At 40.6% G+C, this 23979-nt stretch overlaps 1 protein-coding gene across 1 annotated transcript in view; it reads right to left on the bottom strand.

Moving 5' to 3' along the window:
* LOC124218891 (metabotropic glutamate receptor 7) overlaps positions 1 to 23979 on the bottom strand; it is an 83658-nt gene that overhangs the window by 28870 nt on the left and 30809 nt on the right. Inside the window, exons 4-6 of the mRNA XM_046625790.2 lie at positions 15281 to 15412; positions 11157 to 11336; positions 4325 to 4494 (exon numbers count right to left, since the gene is read on the bottom strand). Coding sequence (XP_046481746.1) covers positions 4325 to 4494; positions 11157 to 11336; positions 15281 to 15412 — 482 coding nt within the window. The remainder of the gene's footprint in view (positions 1 to 4324; positions 4495 to 11156; positions 11337 to 15280; positions 15413 to 23979) is intronic.

Below are 23979 nucleotides of genomic sequence, written 5' to 3'. Positions count from 1 at the left end.
GAAAATGAATCATTGCGATGCAATGATCCGACGTTTCAATCTTTGATGTCTGGCAGACGTGCCGTACTCTTTGACCTTTTGAGTTACAGATTATTGTGCTAACTCAACTTTTATAAAGATCACGAATCTGAAATCAGATTTCAAAAATTCAAGGTGGCAGATTCGATATGGCGGACAAAGATTTCGTATTTAATCAAATCCGATCAAAAAACTCTATGCAGGGGTTTTCAAGGCCGCTGATTAGATCTGCTGTATTGAATTTTTAAATCCGATTTCAGATTTGTAATCTGCGACCAAAAAAAACTTGTGACTCATGTAAAACATGTATACATGTGGAAAGGTAACTTTCTTGGAAATGAATTATTCCTTCAATTTTCACGACTTGTTTCAATCAATTTGTTTCTAACGATAATAATTTACATCATAACGCAGCAGTTACTTTCGAGTATTGAAAACCTATCAGTATACTATGAGAAATAGCAACAACCGCAAAGAAATACGTAGAAAAGTTCTTTAAATACACAGAAAATGGATATCAAATAGGTGGTAAGAATATTTACCACCATGACTCAAAGGATTAAATCCACCGTGTATAACGGATGGGACGGTTCGGAGTATATCAGCCACCGCTCACCCGCGAACGGTGAGCTGAAGGATGTGAGAGAAGTTTCGATCTCCGACGAATAAATTAAAGCGCCTAGACAAGGAGTTGTCGCTTTGTATGATGCTTAAACGAATGCAAAGGGAAAGACAAGTCAATCCATAAACAAGAATTTAATATTAGCAGTGCAAAAGCAACTATTACGCTGTTGCCGAGTGTCGACTGCATGGTGGTGAAATAGGTCAAGAGGATAGTCAGTCGCAAGATTGAAGTGATGCCGTAAGAAAGCGTAGGTAATGTGACTCTCTGTCAACCGGAGCGAGTCAACTATCATCCAAGCTCATCTTTCGGCCTCTTATCCTCTTAAATCTTCCGTACCCGGTTTATCAGTGTTTCGCACTTGGGTCTGTAGAGGGTCCAGGTATGCGTGATATATGGAACGTGAAACGAAAATATACTGCTTAACCCTTTCAGTCACGCAATTCGGTTTTTTTTTTGGCACGGTAGTGCAATTACATATTTCCTTGGTATTTTTCGACGCCGAATGCGAAACAGATGTCAAAAATCTATTAAACCTAAAAACAAATCCTAAGATGGGGTGAAAACGGGGTCAAATATCAACATTGATTTAGACTGTGTTCTTGAATGAAATTTATATGAGTATTTATTTTGACACGGTACGATCTTAGGCCGGGAATATGTGCAACCCCCAATTACTATCTTTATGCACCCCTAAGAAGGGTGCCCCTATGCATTGAATTTTGTAAATCTAATGGCCATTTTGAGATCTCTGTCAACCAATGAATTCCAAGTGTTTTCAGTAGACGTTTATTATCAAATTCCTCTGTTAACGCATTACATTCGCGAAAAGTCCCTTCTTTGCCATGTGTTTGTTTATAACAATTGTCAACAATTATGGATTCACAGTAAATCATAATCATTCCAATGCTTAAGTATTGTTTTTACCTGTAAATGAGAAAAAAAATCAGGATTTCGCGTGGAATATAAAAAAAAATGAGAAAAATAAGAAAAAGATAATGGGTGCCACTATAGCGGCTTCTGTGACTGAAAGGGTTAAATTCGTAATATTCCGGCACTAGCTAATTGTAAACTTAACGCTACTGCCTGTGGGGAATATCGGTGAGCGTAGGTATTCTACATGTTCCTTGTCGAGGCAATAAAATTAACCGGTTCGCTCCGCGTTTGCGAAGCCCGTTCGTGACAAGTCGAACGGGGGAGGTCCTTTGCATTATTAAGCAACACGGAAAGGGAAGGGAACTGAAATCAAGTTTCGCTGCACGCAGGCTAAATATCATTTTACCCAATTTACTGGAGCCTCTCATCCCTTGTAACTACTTGTTTATCTTCCATTTAGTTACTCTACTTTTAGTTCAAGGCTTACACGGGATATTTTCCTATTCTAAACTTGAACGTGAGTTGGCTCATTAATGCATGCTGCTGAATTGACTGGAAATAAATTTTTCATCGGAAAATGAAAAATTCAGAAACGGCCAACGATGTAACTGAAATTCCTTTGTTCTTTTTTTCGACACGAAGCCGTTTAAACGTAGTTACGGCATTATTAAAAATTCCACAGGTACAGCGATTTTAATTCAAGAGCTATTCTGCTATAAGGCTGACCTGCCTCCGAGTACAAAACAGCAGACAGTAGACACATCAAAGAAGCCATTATAAGGTGCGTTCGCGCACGTTGTATTTTTGCTAACTTCTGCCAGACCCGTGATGGTAAAAATTCGCGCTTTCAGCGAATCCTCTTTAACAACGACAAACGTATATGAAACATTGCATGGAAAGAGCAGAGAAATCCAGCCAAGCATAGCTCACCTCGCTGATGGGACTCATTACATGCAGTTCGAGCAACTTACTTTCCAGTGTGATCCGTATGTATCAGTGATGTAATGAATATAAATTTTTAAGTATTCGCGAATGCGAATGCGAATATACATTTTCAAATCTAGCGCCATTTCTCTATGGCTAAAAGTTGACAATTGATTGACTGACAGGTAGACGTTAGCGCCGTTTGCACCTTATTCCGGAAATTGCCGGGCTGATCAGAACGAAGCCGATTGTTTTATTTCATTTCTTAACGAAAAATTGATAACAAAAACAAATTAATTTCGAGGTTAGAGTATGATTTCAACGTGAAGAGAAAGTTGATTATTAAAAGTTTATTATCGAACTAATGTTTTTTATCTTAAGCGAAATATGAAATATTTGTGATAATCACATTCGCAAAATATACGCACAATTCTTGCAAATGCGGATACGAATGCGAATGTAAAAAAATATTCGAATATTCGCGAATGCGAATGCGAATTTTTGTTATAAATTACTAGTAGGTATAGAAAAATGAAGCCTTTGTCCGCATACAAGAAAACAGAGCTGACTCATTGTCAACCCATTTCCATTCGACGTGTGGCGGTGACAAGAAATAGACAGAATTACACATTCGGAGCGTAGAAATTTAAGTCGTTAGCTGGAAATGACGAAGCAGAAAGCTCGACTGATCCAATGTTCTACGAAGATTTGCGCGGCGTAAGGCCAACCACCGCTCAATACTCGACTGTAAGAGTAGAACTCGTTCTTTCGATATTAAGGTTTAAGTGGTGCGCCTAATGGATGTGGAATCCAATTTCATTCACAGACACCGAATGAAGAATGTAGGTACGCAAACGGAATGAGAACGTATCTACGTAACGGAAGCAGCAGCAGTAGCGGCAATTTTATCCCGCTGTGACGCATGAATTTTTATTCCTCCTTCTTTTGCCTTATCCATTAACGTACCCACCCGTTTTTTTCCTTTCCTCTTTTCTCGGGGAAACTTGATTTATCGACTACTGCTGAATTCGTTTAGCACAATTCAGTAATACACCTAGGCTGCTAATGAATTTGACCGTCAACGTGATTGGAATGGACCGACGAGGCCGCTTGGATTGAGAAAACGCAGAGCTCGCTAGTTCTTCACGCACGAGAGCCCGTGAACCCGGACCGAGTTTGTAGGTACCATTTATTAGGTGGGATAGGTTGATGATGTAGCCTCAGCTGTTCGAGTAAAAACGGCTCTTGCTTGTAGGGCATCTCCATCTATCGTAATGGAGGGTCCGTAAAGCGCGAACACTTCCTAAAAGCTTGACTGTGGTTTTTACGGGCGGAAAATCTGGCGTCTGGTTGCCTGCAGGATGAAGTTTCGCCGTTACCTTCTAAGCTTAAGTTTTCACCAGTCTATACACTTCTGCCGTTAAGAAGTAACTCGGAACTGCCAGCGTGCATTTTGTATACAGGAGACTGCATAATCAAGTAATAATTATTAGGTACCTTGGAGAATTTCCACTCTCTGCAGTCTTTCTTTCTCTTCTCTCCCCCCTGCATTTGTTCATTAAGGGAGGGGGGATGCAGCTTGGAGGGGCAAGATCATACCTATTTTTAGGAGTTTTTTTTTTTTTATGAAAACACATAGACCATATTGAGTTTGAGGACTTGCCGTCATTTTGTTATTAATTTCAATGAAAAATTCTAAACGTTCTTGAAACTGTAAATAATAAAGCCCTAAAACTGAAATTGCTCTATGTGTTTTCATTTAAAAAAAAAAAAAACTCGTGAAAACAGGTATGATCTTAGTCCCTCCAAGCTGTATCCCCCCCCCCCCCCCCCCCTTAATTTACGAATAAGGGACTATAGTCTTTATACTAAATTTCATCTTACCGCGTGTTGTCTTCGTCGACGAAGAGCACAACACCGCGAGCGTTGTGCTTCCCCACCAGACGCTCGATAATCCGGTCAAAATCTTCGGGTTTGGAATTTCTCAAGATTTTTTCGCTCACTGCTATGCAGATGTTGTACTCTACCGAGAGTGATATGAAGCTGGCGATACCCTGAAAAAAGTTGAAATGTATTTTGTGTTTAATAATTTAAAATTCAGCCTTCTTTTTAATGTATTCATACTTTGCGCCGGCGAAAAAATGGCTAAATGAAAAATGTATACCGACGATTCTGTCCCTTCTAGTTTTACCAGGTCAGAAGGGACAGAATCGACCGCACTCAGGTGTACAGCGAACTCAGAAATATTTAATGGTGCATGATGCTAAAATTTCAAAATGTATGGTTAAACTTATGGTTCGCTCTCGCATTAGTAGATATATAAGGCGGGTTCTGAGGTCATCTGCTTTACCGTCCGAATACGGCCTCGACAATCCTTACTTCATTGGGCCGTACTCGCTCGGTAAAGCAGATTGATTCGGAACCGCCCCCTGATATGTGTACTCGCGTTCAAGCAAACGTTTTGTTATGGTTTGTTGTTATTCTGTGATTACGTATTATGATACGAGTTCGGAGTTGCGAATAGCTCGATTTTCTGTTTCATTATCTAACAAGGATAGTGAACCTTACAAAAAAAAAAAAAACGTACAGTTTGTGTTGCTTCTTATTACTAGGTGACCGGAAATGTTTACTCTAGAAATCCTTTTCAATTCGGCATTCCCTCGGTGGGTGCGTAAAAGTAGTTATTGCCGTTTGCTAACTTCAACACACGTCCTCCTGTATTCTTCGTATCAAAGGATATCACGGGATAACCGAACGTCCCATAGGCACATGCGAGTAGGAAAATAAAGGTATACTGGATTACAGAAAACCGCTCCTATTTATTCACCTTAGATATCTCCCGGGATAAAACCGTCACAGTGGAACTCCATTTTACCCGGGGGACCACCGACGATCCCGTCGGAAGCTGGTCCCAATTTACATGCAACGAAAATTGAATCTCTCTCTTAACTTACTCCACCAGCTCGTGCCTCTCAGCTCTCGGCTCACGACTTTTCAGGCTCTGGTCTTGTGGAAATCAAACAACTTCTTCGTATCCGCAATTTCTAACGTCACTCATTTTCGCATTTCCCTGGGCATAATCGAATACTTCGATTTATCAGTGCGCATTGTAATATGATTTTTATAAATTTTTGGAATAGTGAATCTTCCATACGTTCTCGGGAAGATTTAACCTCGTGAAACTCGTACAAAGCGACATTTATCGCATGAGTCAGTAAGGGCAAAATCTCGATACAAGTTCAAGAATATAGAACGGATTACCTACTTTGTCAGAACGCAAGTAAATACCGCATCAACGTTGCTCCGGTGGACGAGCTGAGAATACGAGATGTTTTGACGGTTTGTCGAATTAGGCCTCTTCGCACGAATCGTATTTTTCCGCTGCATTTCTTTTGTCAAAGCTGCTAACGGTAGTAGTAGAGGGTGTACAGTAGGTATAGTGTTGATAATTTGACTGTGATCTCGGGCTCATCAAATCGAGAAAGTGCAGAATCGCTCAGTCTTCCTTTATAGCTAACTAGCAGCCCGTTGCGGCTTCTCCCGCATCTAAATTTAATGTGGTCAAATAAAAATTCTACTCAGATAAAAAAAATTTGTTAACAGCTCAGAATATTTCGATCAAGACTGATAATATCTGACCTTATTTAGAATCGAACCTAACCTAACTTCTATCTATAAGAGTTTATTCTGCGTTCGCATAATTGTGTGATTCCGTTCTGACTTGGCTTAGAAATACTGTTACTTTTTCCAAACTATCGATTTTGTGGTAACAAAATATAACGTAAAACCTGGTCAGACGTTGTAAATATTCACTGAAAAAAATAATATCAAAATCGGAAATACGCTCATCTGTTGCAACGACTCGCGCGCCAACTATTGTAAATAGGTTGTACTGATTCAATAGAAAAAAAAATTCCAAGAACCTTATGAGTCGGCTGCAACATCAGACTAAAGAATTATCAAAATCGAAAGGAGTGAGGTACATGAGTTGCAAATTTAACGTGGAACGCCCCATATATAGATAAGTCGAGGGAATTGATTCCAAATTCCGTCGCCTACCTTACTGCAGTGCCAGGAGGCAACGGTGGGAAAATTTTCGAGGTGGCAATATATAGGCTCATATTCGGGTGTTTTTGTCCAGGTTATTGATCGCTGTTTTCTCTAAACAGTAACGATTCAGAGCTATAACCCTCGATGAGTACTTGGATCTTATCCTAGTCTGACGGAGTAGTTACAGTAACCAACAGGTACGGATAATTTCAACGAAGTAGGGTTTTCGCAATCAAAAACGGAAATACCGACTTTGTCATACGGAGGCTTGGGATTGAGCACGCCACGCTAATTTGAACAAATCAGATAGTGAAAACTGTATCTGTATACGCATTCGTTGTTCTTTTCAAGGACGTATCTGCAATGTGCCAACAGATCTATGCGTTAGAATTAATTAGGGTTATCGTACGAAAGGAGGTGCAACTATCGAACAACGAAATGAATGAAGAGACGAGATAACTCTGATTCCTATTCGGTTTCTTGGACCGTAAACAATCGTCCAGTCATCCTTGTCCGAACCGTTTATCTTCCTAGTGGAAACTCTTAATCAGCATTTTACGACGATATAAACTTGTTGAGATTTACGATCGTTCACGCATCTAATCGCATCAAGCAGCTTCTCCGGCCTCCCTAATTACCAAATCCAAGTGCGTAAATTAACTCTGGCTGTCTGCAGGGTCAATTGGGCAGCCAGCCTGAGAAGGATGACCAACACTCGCCTGTAATTATACCTACGTGGGTGAAGACGGTAGAACCTTGACGGGCCTCGGGTGCGGCCTTTTGAATAGGTTGAAGAAGGTAGAGGGCACCGGAAAAGTGCAGTTTTATAAATTATCCGCAAGGTTCATTGAAAACCTTCGGATCCGTCGCGAAGATTTGCCCAGGACGGTCCGTTATTATCCTGCATGTATCTTCAGTCAACGTAGTAGTTAAACTCGGCCTCTATCCCAAAGTCTCCGGGGACTGCGAGGGATTCTGATTTCATTAAAGTTTCGCAATATCTTGGGGATTTGTTTCGATCGTCAGCTAGTCCTTGGGGGCTGCTTGGTCATAGTTAGAGTCACTGCAGCTACGGTGGTTATACGTAATGTATGCATATCACATATGCATACTTATTATTGGGATCGTCATTTTGCAATATGTTATCTGGTGGAGAAAAATCAAACTAATGTAACCCGGCATGACAGCTGACCGTCGACCGTATTTTTTCACACGTGGTTGGATAGAACAGGTACATTATTGATTATGTTTAATTAATTTATGTGACATGAGTAATTTGAAATCCCAATAATTACGATTTGCCTTCATCAGAATTAAAAACTTAGGTTATGTGGTGGTAAATGGCACCGACAACCAGGGTTTGACGTATGGTCTTATATATATATATTTATATATATATACATAGGTGTGGGCACATGTGGGTAAAAGACATGCCGTTACAGGGGCTAGTTAATACGAGAGTTTGCCGCATAAGCGTTAGTATCCGGCAAGCCTAGTATTACGCGTGCGTAATGTTATCACGCTATATCCCACATTTCGGCTTTTGACATAACCTCCTTCAGTTGAAAATTGCTTCTTTTCACTGTCATACCGAACATTATATAATACAAATCAAGACCAGTGGTCGTGTCCTTGTCGCACCCGGCTTTCCCGATGTCGGCGCTTGCGGACAAAAATGGCATCAACCGGCCACGCAAATGGTTATAGACTCTAAGGGAAGTGCCAAGACTTGTATATGTATAAGACCGTACACTTACGTCATGAGAACATTTTCCAATACCAATGCCACTTGCTTACGTGCATACGTATGGACCAAGTTATGAGAAAATAGGGATCGACTCGCTCCAAAATGCCGTCAAGACAAACAGCTCTATCCCTTTATCGGTACATACGTCTAGGGTGTCAGACTCTAAGCGGCCAAGTTTTCCCGACTGTTACTGTACGGCTGAAGGAGATACAACGCGTGCGACAAGTTACAAGTTCAAGTCACGTCCGCAGGTATCTGGGAAGTTACCGAATTATTTGGACTTTTTACGATTCACTCGCTGGCTAAAGAAATGCACCGGCTGCTGGAGGGATACCTAAATATTTGACTGTTGGGCCGACAGTTGACCGATATCCCAAATTAGGCATAACTTGAGGATACACGCGTTGCGTCTACATCCGGGGAATTTATTCAATCGTGGATACGTACTAGCTTAGCAATCGAATCGTATGCATACCTTATGCTGGCTACCGGGCTGTACCCACGACGACAGACGGAGGGGCGGATTTCTACGGAGAGTGAGCTACGCTTCATTGTATGCATAATGGAATTTTTCTACCACAACCGAGTGACGAGCGCTTGAAATAATACTTCCACTTCCGTATATGTGGGGCCAACACGAATACATATATGCATTATCTCTTCCTCGTGTCGGGCTCCGAAAGCGAAATTTTTCATATTTTTAAAACCCGCGCGCATTTGACAATGGTGGAAAGTGTCGATCCATTTTACGTCACTGTTGGGAATGTAGTAGATGCACATAAACATCTATCCGACACATGGATACTTACTACATAGGGAACAACAGGGATTGATGGAGTGATATCGGATTCAAGTCTATTTTCACGTACTCGTTTTACGTTTCAGAACTGAATAGTCTTGGCATGTCATCGCGAAGCAATCGTAATCTTTACGCGTTGGTGAATAGGGTAGAAAACGCGTTTATTTTTGCCGTATCTTCGCAAGCACGATTGTGCTCTATTAACCCTTTGAGTCACGCAATTTAATTTTTGAAATGCAAAAAAATGTAGGATTTTGCATGGAATTAAAAAAAATTACAAGAAAAGGGTACTATTACACCGGCTCTGTGACTGAAAGGATCGATGATTTGTAACGACACTGACTTCCGGGTGTCGCGGAATAATCCCAGAACGTCAGGGTTGATCACCGACAAGGTCAAACAGCAGCTTGCGTTGATGCTGGGCTATCTGGCGGTGTGGCCGAGGCGAACGCTAATTACGGCCACTCTTGCCAACGGAGCATATCCCTGAGTTTTCCGCCTCTTACGCCTCAAGACTACTTTCTCAGACAGAGTTCACTTTATGAATTCGGTGTAGCTGCTTTGTTACGGCATTGGGATGTGAAAAGCATGCTACGATCTGTAGATTCTCTTTGGTAAAGTTACAAATTCCAGGATCCTGGAGTGCCTGCTTTGTTACGATATAAACAGTGAAAGCAAGTTAGCGAGTGGTCGAGTGTCCAGCAGTGGCATAAAGAGGTGCAGGAGAAAAGAATTGTAAGTATCCTTCAGTAAGAAGTAGATATCTGTGCAAAGTTTCAAAATCTTATATGCAATACACGGCAATCACTGGCATAGCATAGCTATCTACAAAATACATTTCGTTTTGAATCTTCTTCCGGACGGAATAATATCTCGTATTGCCACATGCAGAAGTTGGTGATACAAGTTTTCCTCTGTACACCAAGATCAGAGGAAATAGCGGAGCTTCTATGCGACGACGGATCAATGAATCGAATCTCCTTCTCTTTGGACTAGACTTCTTCACAAAAAATAGCTCCGTGTCGGGATTAGTTGTAGATCACGGTTCAAGGTCTTTCAACTCGGATTCAATTCTATCTGCATCCACGTTATAATAAAAATTAATCTGTATACGGTTTTGAATCGGAACCAATCGAATTTGAACGTTGATCGATTGAATGCTGAAAAAAAACTACTATTGGATTCATGATATACGCGATGAAGATAAAATACTGATCTCGATGGTAAGGCTACGGTGAGCGAACGCCGTGTTAGACTTGGCGTGGAATACACTTTGTGCAGTTTTTCGGTTTCGGTATACGTAGACTGTGTAAATCATTAACCTCGATGTACACCAACACAAACCTTTCGTTATTTTTTGTCCACTTTCTTATTGAAGAACAATAGCGGCATATAACGATACCGCTTGAAACGTTTCTATAAAGAAATCGTAATAACTAGCAGACGGAGATGGGAAAAGCTTCAATGCTTGTAACGATTCTCAGCAATCGACATCAATTTCCATTGGTTTTTCTCTCGGATTGTCATATATACTGATCCTCGAACGGTACGTCATTATTTCGCGGGTGAAGACATCTAAGATTTCCCTATCCACCCTCATCGTTGGTAAAAGCCTGACAGACGACGGCATAATTCGCCAGTTTGTGTCGAGGGATTCCCATTTTTATATTATTCGTCATTGAATCGAATCTGCAATCGGTGGAACAGAAGAGGAAAATAACTGCATGGTAGCTTATTCCCAAAATTCTTGTACGATCTGCGAATTCATGGTTTTAAACTGACTTGTGGAACAGCTCAGCAAATGTGACAAGTACCTACCTACGCGGAAGGTGAAAATGTATTCTTGACTGTAGCTTCAAGGTGAAAAAATTACTGCTATAAAAATGTAGTGGACGGTAGATTGCCGTAAGGAATTCGGCAATACTCGAAGCAGAATTCATGCGTCTTTGGATGGCGCTGTTTATAGTCTGGAGAGTAAAATGAGCCAATGAAATTGTATGAGATACAAATGTAAACGTTCTTGGTGTTGGAGTGGGAAATGGCATGATCATTGCATGATCGTATCGAGACGTGGGTTCAGGATTGAGACACGTTAAAGGTAAGTGCGGTGCATATCTTACCTTTTCCCCGTAATCACCCTCAACGGCGACGGTGGATACGTATTTCCAGCCCAGTCGACGCACGACTTCGACCATCGCTTGAGCCTGGAAATTGTCGGGCGGGACGACTCGACTAAAGTATTCGAATCGACTCTTATCGGAAAGTTCGGTACTCGTAGAGGCGTAGCTCAGCTGAGGGATCTAGAAACAATTACGGATGATAAACAAGTAAAACAGAGTGCAGCGCGTCATGAGCGGTCGACAACCAATTGGGGCGGGGCTGGATTTGCGAATTTGAAAAGTTTCGAGAGCGCTAAATTTCGAATTTGTTCCTGGCGAAACTTACAGTAGAGAAATCAAATTTTGACGAAACATCAAAGTATCGAATGATCCGAAACCCGACGCTCAAAGTTCCGTAAGTGCACAGTTCTGAAAGGGGAAAATTCCAAAAGGAATAAATGCCGAAAGGGCATAATTTCGAAAAGCCAAAGTTCCGAAAGTGCGAAAATGAGAAAATTTTTACATCCGAAACATCGAAATTCCGAATGATCGAAGAATTTCAGTTCTGCTAATTTTTGGGTCGGTTAAATTTCACCGCTTTGATCTTTCTTTGTTTTGGATTTTCGATATTTTAACGTTCGGAATTCTGGTTATTGTGATTTCCGGTTTTCGAATTTCTTACATCCACTCGTCGAGTGAACTACGCTGCGTGAGTATATTTAAATTTTCGGAATTATACCCTATCGAAGCTTTATTTTTCGGAACTTTGCTCTATCGGATCTTTACTTTTCGGAACCTTGCTCTATCGCAACTTGAATTTTTGGAATCTTACATTTTGGGACTTTGAGCCGGCGGGTTTCTGACCATATGAAATTTTGTTGTTTCAATAAAAGTTTTATTTCTTTACATCAAGTTTCGCCATCAAATAATTTGAATTTAGGCGGAATTTCGGAATTTCAACCCTGGCCCAACCAATGCGAGAGCCGGTTTTTCAAAGAGCTTAAAGAAAGCAGCTTTTGATCATTAGTCATCGCACGCTCGGGTTGATCAGATAATGGTTGATTGTAGTTTTGGGGTAGCAATGATTAGCGTTGGTTTCGCACGGTCGGTTCCGAACCTATTCATATTTTGTTAACATGGTTAAGCTGCAATCTCAGAAGAGGCTTGTGCGTTTGTGAATGTCGACACACATCTGTGACCGAGGATTCAATGCGTTACCTATAACTTATCAGTGACCGATCGACCGCGCCTCGCGCTACCATTTGTGCGAGATCTCCCCGATATCCTAATTCTTTGTGAAAAGAAAAAACGAAAAACTTGCGGGATCAGCATCCTGATAGATTTATTCTTGGCTCAACCCCGTTTGATGCGTACGTGATAAGCAATCGACTTTGTGTATAATTGGGCCGAACCGTAGAGCCTCAAGTGATGGCCTCAAGGTTCTCTTAGCTCTTTCATCCAGACATTTTCCGTGCATGCGGTTCACGAGAAATTTTGCATACACGGACATTTGAGGCCGCTGATTACAATTCTGAACTCGAAATTTGAAAATTCACAATGGCGCAGCCAATATGGCAAATAAACAACAATTGCTAGGAAAAAAAAGTTCAAAAAATTCTGTAAAATTCTGAGCGTCCCAGCGTGAATTAAAGTGTTAATAGGCATATGATCTTGGTATCGAAAGTGATGAACGATTTTCTTTTATATCGATTTAGTTCCAGCGCTTCACCAATCTTATTGTAAGCACTCAGTAGCCTTGTGAATCACCTTATTTCCAGCTTTCTCGACATCACTTATACGAGGTTGTAGAAATAGCGCGCGTTTCTTGCATTGTACATTTAACGGAATTCAAGCATTGCACTATTCCGACGGAAATCCTCTGTATTCACATTTACTCGAGACTGTTGGAGATGCTCTTAGAAGCTCGAGTTCAGCTCTAATTGCGATTAAATATTAATAATTCTTTTTCATACACTCGGTGAACTGTTGCACTAGAGTCTCGACTTGAAAAGCACATTATGAGAATCTTAATGCAAATGATCTCTTGTCTCGGAATGTTGGAAGATGACCATTCCGCAGCTTGAAACATTTCGCGTACGTAATGCCGTCCTACTTCCGATTCAATAAATTTTTCATTTTTAAGTTAGCAGTGGGACAGAGCAGCTGCTCCATATTAACAAAAAACCTGTCAGTTCACCCGAAAAATCTTTGCATTATTCAGTATTTACGGGTAGGTATGTATTCATACATGATAAATAAATCTCTCAAAGGAAAATCGAAGTATTTACGGTTTCGGCAGCGGCAGCGGCTGCAACAAATCCAATTCATCCAAACTTGTTTTCCCGACAAGATCCTCACCGCTTGTAATATTTTCCTCTCCATCCCGACAACCGAGCTATGACAATAAAAAGCGCCACTCGGCCGTGGCGTCTCCGAGCTTTGTTTGACGCAGCCTTTCGTGAATGGGATGATATCATCAACGTCCAACCTCTGCTTCACCATTCTCTTGAAACCTGGTCATCGCTGCTCCTAACAATAAGTATGGGCACTACGCGCTCTCCGCCAGCGTTGCCAACTCAGAGACTTTCGCACTAGATTTAATAACTTTCAACACTCTTCCGGTGATATTTTTTCTCATTTGTGACCAGTACCCAATCAGGTGACTATATGAACCCGTTGCATTAATTTTTAGTCACGTTATTAAAATTTTTTATTTTTGTTATTTTTGTTGATTACTGGTTTTTTCGAGCGCATTCGGCATTCGGTCGTTCTAGGGATTCTAGGGATTATCGACCTATTCTTCAAATCTTCAGTCTACATTTTAAATTGCAAAAACATGTGCCGACGCCGAAATAATTGGAAAAACGTGCTCCAAAACATAATCAAACTCAGTATGTGCAATTGTCATTGCTCAATAAAAACACATAATGTAAATATGTAATAAAAATATAACAATCAAGCATGCTGAATGCCTGAAATATATTCTTATGAACTTTGTTTTTGTAGAAAATATGGTACGACTCATCGTCATGAATACTCTATATATATTTATTGCGATGAATATAAAATATATGTAAATTCAGAAGTGTGAACGTGCAAATATTAAAAACACTTGTAATACCGTTCTAATAAATAAAAAGGCACTATAAAAAAATCTGGTGACCTTTCGTCCCAAAGCATGAATCTTTCAACTCGAGCTAGTGAAACGCCTAGATTTTGAGTTGGCAACGCTGAGACTCTCCGCTTTCAGGGTGACCAAGGGTGGACCGTGGTTCAGGGGACGAGGCTTTGCCCTTCTTTCGGAATAAAAACCTCCGTTGATTTGTCTCACAACTAATTCCAGCGCCTCGAAGCCCTCATCCGGCATCAAATTTGCATCTTTTGGATCCAGCCGCTATCCTCCGCGTTGCAAAGTTGAATCCCACATCACCCTAAGCCCCTCGGAGCAACTGATTCGTGAAAGGCTGCACGGGCGGACGCGTTTTCATTCAGCCGAGGGATGATTCGGGACAAATATGCGAGCTAATACGCCTTTCAGTCGAGGCCAAGTGCTGCCGGGACACGTGAGGAAAGTTATGGGTATAACTTTTTTCACCAGAAAGAGGGGAAATTTTTGTCACCCGACGGCAGCGACGTCGTAATTAGATCTAAATAAAAATTTGCCCCCAGCGTTGTCACTCGATTTATTCTGCAAGAGCGGAATAACCCTGATCACTGTCTTAGCGTCGAGGAAAAATTACAAGTTGTAGCAATAACCGTTCAGCCGAGTCGAGGGAATTTTCTTTTTTTCTTTTATTTTTTTGTTTTTATTATTCATTAGTACTTGCGACAGTTTGGCGACAGTAATCGATTTCCAAACTTTTACGCACCGCTCCACTTTTCAAGAACTTGCCTAACTCCGCCTAGTAGTTCGGGAGGTCGGGGAGTTGGATGCTGAGAATTGACAAACTCGAGGGTGTTTTGAAAGTTTGAAGTCAGGTAGGTACGTAAAAAGCAAACAAAGGTTGGCCAAGTTTTAAATACCCCATCAACCAGCTGAAACGTGTTAAGCAAATGTCGGCGCATATTTTACAAAATTCGCCCCTATCGAGGAAGCGGATAACACTGGAACGTCCCAGAACTTATCTTAAAAACAAATTACTCACCTTGAACAGCCGGAGAATGTTGGCTACCATGATGGAAACTACGCTGAAAGAGGCTCCGATGACTCCGGTTACTGGCTTGTGCGGAACGTATACCGGTGGTTTTCCGCTCTCGCACTTGTACTCGGACATATCCTGAAACAAAAGAAGCCAGATAGTCGCTAGATGACAGTCCTCAGTCTTTTGATGCCCATATAGAGGGCGATAAAAGCAATTTTTCAAGGATTTTTCATCAAGAGTCGTTACAATTTATTAATGCATATTCATAAAGTTTGTATAAAAATTTGAGACTGATCGGTTCAGCAGTTTCCGAGAAATCTTGCTCACCGACTTTGAAAGCATAGTTTTGAGAAAAATGCGTTGAAAGTTTGAAAAGCACTTTATACGCTTCGGGGGGCGACTTTGCAAACGTGCCCGTAACTTCGAGAATATTTGTCGGGTCGACATGAGATTTGCAGTGTATATACTTCAATGTATGTACATTACGAAAATGAAATTTAAGAAAAGAATCGATTTTTGAAAAATTCTAACTAGGTATAACCTCTTAAGAAGATTCATGTACAAATCTCTTGGGTCACATAGTCACTGTTAGAAATATAACGTTTGGATTTAACCCGTTCGCTTTAAACTGAAAATATTTTCTTGAAATGTCTTTATTTGAGCGAAGAAACATTTTTTGGAAGGTTTTAAGATGTTTGGCATTTGCTTCAGAAATTAAGTTTTTTTTTTTTAAATTGCGATTTTCTTGTAATGCGAGACTAATTGTATAAAATAAATAGAAAATTTTACCCCTACTTCATATACTTGACAATTATTTTATATGCAGTATATCTCGAGAAAATCGTAAGAAATACGAAAATCAAGATTGTACGCTATAGTGTACAAAAATCGAATGGTTTAACCCCATTGATGAATGTTATTTGTTCTCTATTTTGTTCATTTTACTTTACCTATCTTACGTCCAAATTACATATTATTTTAATACTTATATAGCACTATCTTTCGTTTAAATTTACCTTGACTTGTTATAAGACCTAGTTTTACGATTATTCACATTTTATTAAAATATAATGACGTTATAATTTAATAATATACTTCCTTGTTTTATGACACCAGAATTAAAATGTGTAAAAAAAATAAAAAATTGGCAGAGCCTCACATCCTCGATACCTGGACATCGTATACGTTTTCAATTTACGTAATTTTAACTCAGAGTAAGTTAATTACGACAGGCGTATAATGAAATAAAGGATAATACTGCATTGTTGTCACAGTTCCTTTAGGTGTCAAACGAACGTTAGTCGAAGTTAATTTGTTCTGGGCATGATTTGACCTTTGGATAAAGCCATGAAAAAACGGAGACTGGACTGGAATGTATCATTTTTCGAGGCCTGTACTAGACGAAAGTTGAACAATTTTTCGAAACTAAACAAAACTGAGTCGCGATTGAAATTGTTGCGGCAACCACAATACGGGAATGAAAATGTATATTACGGATGTGAAGAGTTGGAAATGCGAGAAATGGTGCTGAGGTAACTTGACTCGTATTTTAAAAATCAGTGAAGGTATGACAGTCTACTCAAAAACAGCAACATAGAATTATTTGATACGAGGCGGAGACTCGGTTTGTACATTGTATACTTGAGAGTATTAATTTAGAGTATTCAGGATATTGAACAAAGTGTTTCGCGATGCTGCTCGTAATTGGAATGTAGACGGCAGCCATGCGAGGCCTCCAGAGTTTCGTCTAAATATGACGCGATAGCAAACATCGCCGACTACTACTCCGTGGGGCTGGTTAATGTACCTAACTCGATATTGACATTCACCAAAATGCACCACTGCAGCATAATACCGAGAAGCCGACGTGATACAGGGCGCCCCATGCCTAGAATTAATGGACTCACGACAGTCACGACGCCTACCTTCCAAACGACATGGTTTTCGTCGATGTATTCACGAGGTGTCCACGCGGTGAGTAAAGAGCTTTTGACGGGCGCGTGTCTTACTAGGAGGATATCCCAGGTCGATCTCTCCGATTGCATTTCTTTTGTAATATTTTATAGCAGCCTAAAAACTAAGTGACGCGTATTTTTTTCTTATCTGCCATTAAACACTTTAGGGGGGTGAAACCACCCTGCGAAGTAAGAAATGTCAAGGGACGATTCGACAATGTTTTATTTTTTTTTTTTCTTAATTGATAAAATTGCATTTTTCATTTCTCGTTATGAGAAATCGTTTTCAGTTGGATTGGTCAAGAAATATTACGTTCTTGTGGGTCAAACTGCCATTTCGCCGTTCACAAGCATTATTTTGGCGGGTGGTTTTACCCCCTTAAAGTATTTAGTGGCAGATAAAAAAAAAAATAAAAAATACGTGTCGCTTAGGTTTTACTCTACTATAACAAAGTAGAAAAGAAATCAAATCGGAAAGATAGACTTGGGACACCTTCTTTGTTAGCGAATAAACCGGATGTTAAGGGTCGTCTCTCCACGATAAATTTTTCATGGATCTTACACTGGAGTATAAGGGTTATCCTCGATAGGGCAAATTAGTTTTTCATCGTCGTTGTAACAAGGTTTGATCGATTAAGTGATTAGCGATTCAACAATATGCATGGAAAAATGAGAAATTTACCGTTCAATCTAAATGATCTTTTAATCGTCTCTCCTCATCTACATAGTTGTAGAGAAAAATGTAGAAACTTCTTCTAACCGCATAGTGTACATTCTGCAATTTTCACCTTGAGGAAATTCTGTGAAAAGGTTGAAACGAATTCCAACTAAATGAAGCAGGCAGTAAAAAGAATAAGCGAGTTGTTAGGTAATACTCGAGGTATTTTGGTGTGTTGATAGGTAATTGAGATTCATTATTTGCCGTCTCGTGTCTCAAGTTTTCACTTATACACGTGTAGAGCAATAGTAGACGCAAAATATTATGTCAATTGGTTGGCAGTCTGATTTGCCCAGGAAAACACAGCTTCGCTTACGGTAACGCGTATCTTCAAGTTTTTCGAAATTAGTCATTTTTGCGACAGTGCAAAAAAGCGCGTAAAATATTCTAGTCCTTTAAAGTGCTCAAATTCATACTCCGTGCACGCGCATTCGTTTTTGGAACGCAGGACTGTGAAACAAGAAACTGTAAGCCTTAGTTTTGTCAGCCAAATAGCATCGTGTGCCCGATAAAATTAAAGTTTTTTACGTCTTACGCATTTGCAATATTCGGCTCCGGCTGACATATGTTGCAAACTCTACACTGTCGACGCGAAAATACTTACCTACTTTGCATCCCTGATACGTAATCTACTACGTCTTTTAAATTATAATTGAAAGTGACAGGGTAAGGGTGAGGGTAAGGGTCAGGGCCTTTATTTTCTAATTTTCCGAGGGTGAAGAAGGTTGCGCCGTTCTACCGCGTCCACAGAAGCAGAAGGTACTCGCACCCTGGAATCCCTTAGACCTATAATGGTCGAGGGATTTCGACTCAAACCTATCGTCGTGATCCCACTTGACACGCTCCCTCCGGTGTTTATGTGTAAGTGGAAGTTGCCCCAGTCAAGAGTCAAAAGCCAATACCCGGGGTTTGTGTGCTATGTAATACATGTAAGTAGGCAGATAGGCCTATAATGTGGGTGCATGTTGTGAGATCCTTTGGCGAAGAAGCTAATTGTAAGCTGAGCCCGTTGATACAGTTCCACCGGCACGAGGCAGACGAGTCTTGATCGCTGCTTAATTTCTCTCAACGTAATTTACATTCGCGATGTTGACGTTAGTTAGCATTGGATGAGCTGCTCGTTTTACACCGTCTGCTTGAATTCCGACGCGTTTTCAGAACGACCGATACACAGACTGTGAGAACCCCGGATGAAATCTGACTCCGTTCCTGTAGCTTCGAAAATAGCCCACCTCGTTTGGTGCTAAATCCGGCGACGCTGAACGTGATGTTTATGAAAAAGAATTAATAAGAGATCCCGCGTAGTAATTGACGGTGGCTTGGTCACCCGCTTGTGTGAAATCGGACCCCGAGTGGAATCAAATTTGACACTGGATTTCCGACGATGTAGGCGTGTACGAGTTACATGTTATACACAGTCAGGGTGCTTTGTAGAAAAATTTATTAACGTATTATCAATGTGTGCGGGGAGAGAAGTGTTGTATCGAATTTCGGTCACCTTTTTAAATCTGTATGCGTAGAATATGTGAACACATACTTCGTGAGAAATTACGGTCGAACTATGCGAGTTCTAAGGCATGATCCTACGTTCAGAGAAAAAACATTACCCTAACCGCGGAATCATATATTGGAGGTATTGCGATGTTTGTACCTTTAAATGTCAAGAAAATTTCCACCGCTCGTTGGTCACTTCAACCTTCTAATATCGCGGAAAATAGCCTTTCGAAAGCTGAAATCACACAAGCTGTATGTATGCTTTTATTTCGTTTAAGAAATTAAGTGGCCATCCCAAGTTTTGCAATCACAGTTTGGAGACCTTGCCCCAATGTGGCTATGTATTTGCCACTTTCATTTCGGTTCACGTGTTTTACATTACACTACACGTTAACACATACAGAAATTAAACAGGTACGAAGCGATAGATTTTCAAGCTCGTGGAGTAAGCCTGTCATTAAGAATAGAAGAGGATTGATTAATTAGCTCAGAAAATTTCGAGGCCGGGTTGCAGGTAATTGAATTTTCCGAACTTGACTTAGGGCCGGGGTTACGCTGGGGTTTTCAAAATGAAATGATTAATTTCCTGTGTTTATTCGCTCTGCGGAACACAACGGGGTTGTGTCTCTAAATTCAAACAACCGATCTGAAACAAACAAATCGTGCCAATTGAAGGCTTATGGGGAGCCATTCCTTTCGCTTGGTTTCCGCATCAGTCAGCGAAAGCGACAGGTGAATAGGCACGTATTTCATCAAAGTCGCCGAATGAATGACAAGACCTCAAGTCCCCCGTCATTCCGTTTCTAGCTCAGCTACATTCTGCCGATGGCAAACCGAAAATTATGAAACGTGCCAGCATCAATACGCGAAATAAAGGTTTGAATCAGTGATCGAGAGGTACGAACATAACCTTCGCATTCTGTCGGATAATCAATTGATGTAAGAGAATTCATAATTCTAGAAAAAAATGCCGATGATCTAGAGCAGATTCCCCCGTCAAAAACCGTTTTCGAATCCTTACAGTCTGCGCCTTTTTACTTTTCATCATAAATACCATTTCTCATGGTATGGATGACATAATATTTGCACGTGTAACACTACCTTCCATGCAGCTTAACGCCATCCTTAGACCTCGACAGCTCTTTTTTCTTTGACAAGTAACGCGTCTGTGAGAGTAAAAATTTCTGAAGCGTGGAAATCAATTGAATTTCTATAAACTGTGGGAAGCTACAAGCAGGTGCGATGGAAAGTTTCTCCGAGGGTGAAATTTGTAGCTGCCCGACAGCTGAAGGAGAGGTATGGTACAATTAGTTGAAATCCGCAGGCAAGTTAAATATGTACCACGCAAATGCGATGTGGTAAACCGTCAAGTAGGTATAGCTGGTCAAACATCGACTGGAAAACAAAAACTAATTAACAGGTAAATAAAAAAGTTGAAGCAAAGTTGTTGCGCAAAAAATTCATATAACGTCGTGAACTTTTCATGAATCAGAACGAATTACCAAATGGATTCGTTCCGTCGAAATTTCTTCCAGCCATTGGGATATATTGAAAAATAGATTTACTCTACTTTTACTTGGCACAGCTACTCGATCGTGGCGAACCTCTTCGTCGTTAGAGCGTCGGGCCAACCGTCGATGGGTTGATAATAACTGTAATCTAATACAGCAAGCTGAGGTATAGAACGGAGGGAAAACTCGTGGATCTCGCGTGTGAAAATTTCGCTCTCCATATTTGTGAATTTTCAGTGAATAGTACAGCCATTGCTCTGAAAATTGCCTCGAGCAGTAATTATGGCTCCGGAAGAGTGTTAATTGTCCACAGTAAATTGCTTGCGCGACGCACAGCGAGTCAAGTTGCACCCAGAAGCGCATTGGTAAATAAACATTGTAAACGGCAAATTCCAATCGAGTACCGTACACGAAAAGTGAACTAATCTGAATAATACATGGTATTGGCTTTGTTTTCGATTGTTCACGTTCTTACCTGATTGGAAAAATACAAGGGCTAGCAAAATAAAAGAAAAAATAAATATAGCCTAGAAGTTCTGCCGCGAGAAGCAGCCCCGTGTTGACCGTTGCAATTTCAAAACGAACAGAATGAGTTGCCACAGTGAAACGCGATCATAAGGAAGAATTAACCTTTTGAGTCATAGTCATACATGTCTTACATAAATTATACATTTTGGCGTTCCTGACTCTGAATCTGAAAACGGATTTATAAAATTTAAGTTGGCGGATCCAATCACCACCTAATCCCTGAAAATCCCTGCATAGAGTTTTTTTGACCGTATTCGATGATAATTTGAAATTTTCGTCCGCCATATTGGATTTGTGAAATCTGATCTCATGTTTGTAATCAGTGACCCCAAAACCAAAAGAATAGTGTCTTGTTATAAAAGTCGGCTCAGTACAATAATGTGTAATTCAAAGGGTTAAATCATGAATTTCACCACCCGTAGCTTTAATTTGATAAAGTTGTCTAGTCATTACAACAGCTGACCAGAAGTTATTTTCGCGCTAATTTTAATTGGCTCGCCGCAAGCCACCAGAATCAATCAGACTGCCTTAGATTCACGTCAGACAATTCTTCCAGTTCTGATCAAATAAAGCCCGGCAATGATTTGGTGGAGTTGAGGCCACAGTCGTTTGACCGAAAATGAAACATTATACCGGAACGATTGTACGTACGAAGTTAGCCAGGTCGGAAGGAATACTATCTAATTAACGGTGTTAAAATCGTGAAAATCTTTACGATGATGGGACAAGCTTGGAGAGTCTCTGTTATTAACGCTTATTGCATTACCAGGAACTTCGTAATTATCGTCAGTCGGTATTTCTAAGATAAGATGGTAAATGCAATCAGGGCACAGATAGGTCTTGTACTTCCACCATCATCAGATAGTTATTTCAGCGATGGTTGATACCTTTATTGATATTTCACTGATAAACTATAATTTAACCCTTAACACAGTTACTGTAAGAGAACACGGTTTTCCATATAGAGTTGGTCATTAGTAAATTTCGTTAAGACTAAAACTGGCGGTTCAGTGACGGCGAGAATTGCGACATGGAAATTCCCTACTGGACAAAATATTCGAAGTCCAGCCGATTGAGGATCAGTCTGAATCTCATGTTTTCACGCTCTGGTGATTCGGATTCTATGCCCGTTTCTTTGCGGCTCTTTTGCTGGGTCGAGGGTTTGAAGGTATCCCAACGTTTTAGGGTCCGGGAACTGGTCCTGAGGGTAACATTAGGGCAATGGTGAATTGAATATCATTACTCGGACGGAAGATTTGTCAACTTCAAAACCTCTACGGAATTTCAAAGGATTTGCATTATAATCAGCGTGGGGTAGCCGCAATTATCATGTTCAAATTGTATAAAATTGTTTCACAATTTACGTAACTGAGTTAGGAAAAGGGTAGCCAACACTCGTACGTATACGTCGCAGCGAGCGGAAGTGAAAACATGATCCTATATAGTTAGTGGAAAGAGCTAGAAGCCTCGTTTCTGGTAAGCTCATTGTTTTGCCGACTCACTCTCACCCTTTCAAGGGCCATAGATTGATGCCGCACGCTTTCGTCGAGAGTAGGCACTTGTAATCGCCGGGCCCTTCTTCAACCGCCAGCAGAGTACCTAACATACGTCCGCCGTTGCAGCCACTTTTCAGATTTAATTCTGAAATATCTGCTTACAGTGTGAATACGCGCGGCGGAATCTCAGGCCAAAGCTGCAGGCGATACGTGATGCGCAGGGCGCAGGTCATTCAGGGATTATGGAGGGGGGAGCCGAGAAAGCTCGGTGCATCTGGCCCGGCGTTTTGCCTGTATTTGTGTATCCATTTTCTGGGTAGCAGGTGTGGAGGAGGATATTCAAGTGGGTAGAAGATGCCGGGTCAATAGGAAGGAGTACAGGGCGGGAAGAATGACCGCCTCACGTCCGTCGTAACGGTTCGCAGGCTAAATAAACAGCCGTAGGAGGGTGTTTGTTTGGTAATAAAATTCGTGTTCTACGAGGGTTCGGTCTGCAGCGGTATATCAGTACACGAGCGAAACAAGAGGCGTGCAAGAGAGCTAGATGATCAATGCTGTATGTCCGAACTAGAGTGTTTAACCCTTTGATTCACGCTTGGACTTTCAGCGTTCCAACTTTTTTTTTTATCGATTTTTGCTTGTCAAACTACTTTTTTGGTAACAGCTGCTGAGTTTTTGGTTTCACATGTTGATGAAATATTTCCAAACCTAAAAAAATATAAAATTAATTTATTTATTTATTGTGAAGATATCCCGTGTAAATAAATGATCGAAATTCGTATTTTTCCACGAAAAAAAAACACTATCTGCTAATCTACCATAAAAATCCGAATTCCAATTTTAACACAAACTTGATGCATACCAAAAAGTTTTATAGAATATTTTCAAAACTATTCGTCTTATTGTTTTTTGTGCGCCATATTGGATCCACCATTATGAATTTTCGAATTTCAAGTTTAGATCCGTAATCAGCTACCCCTTAAACCCATATATGGAAAAT

This window comes from Neodiprion pinetum, chromosome 5 (genome assembly GCF_021155775.2).
Source record: "Neodiprion pinetum isolate iyNeoPine1 chromosome 5, iyNeoPine1.2, whole genome shotgun sequence".
NCBI classification, from domain to species: Eukaryota; Metazoa; Arthropoda; class Insecta; order Hymenoptera; family Diprionidae; genus Neodiprion; species Neodiprion pinetum.
This window is presented reverse-complemented; position numbering and strand designations above follow the sequence as displayed.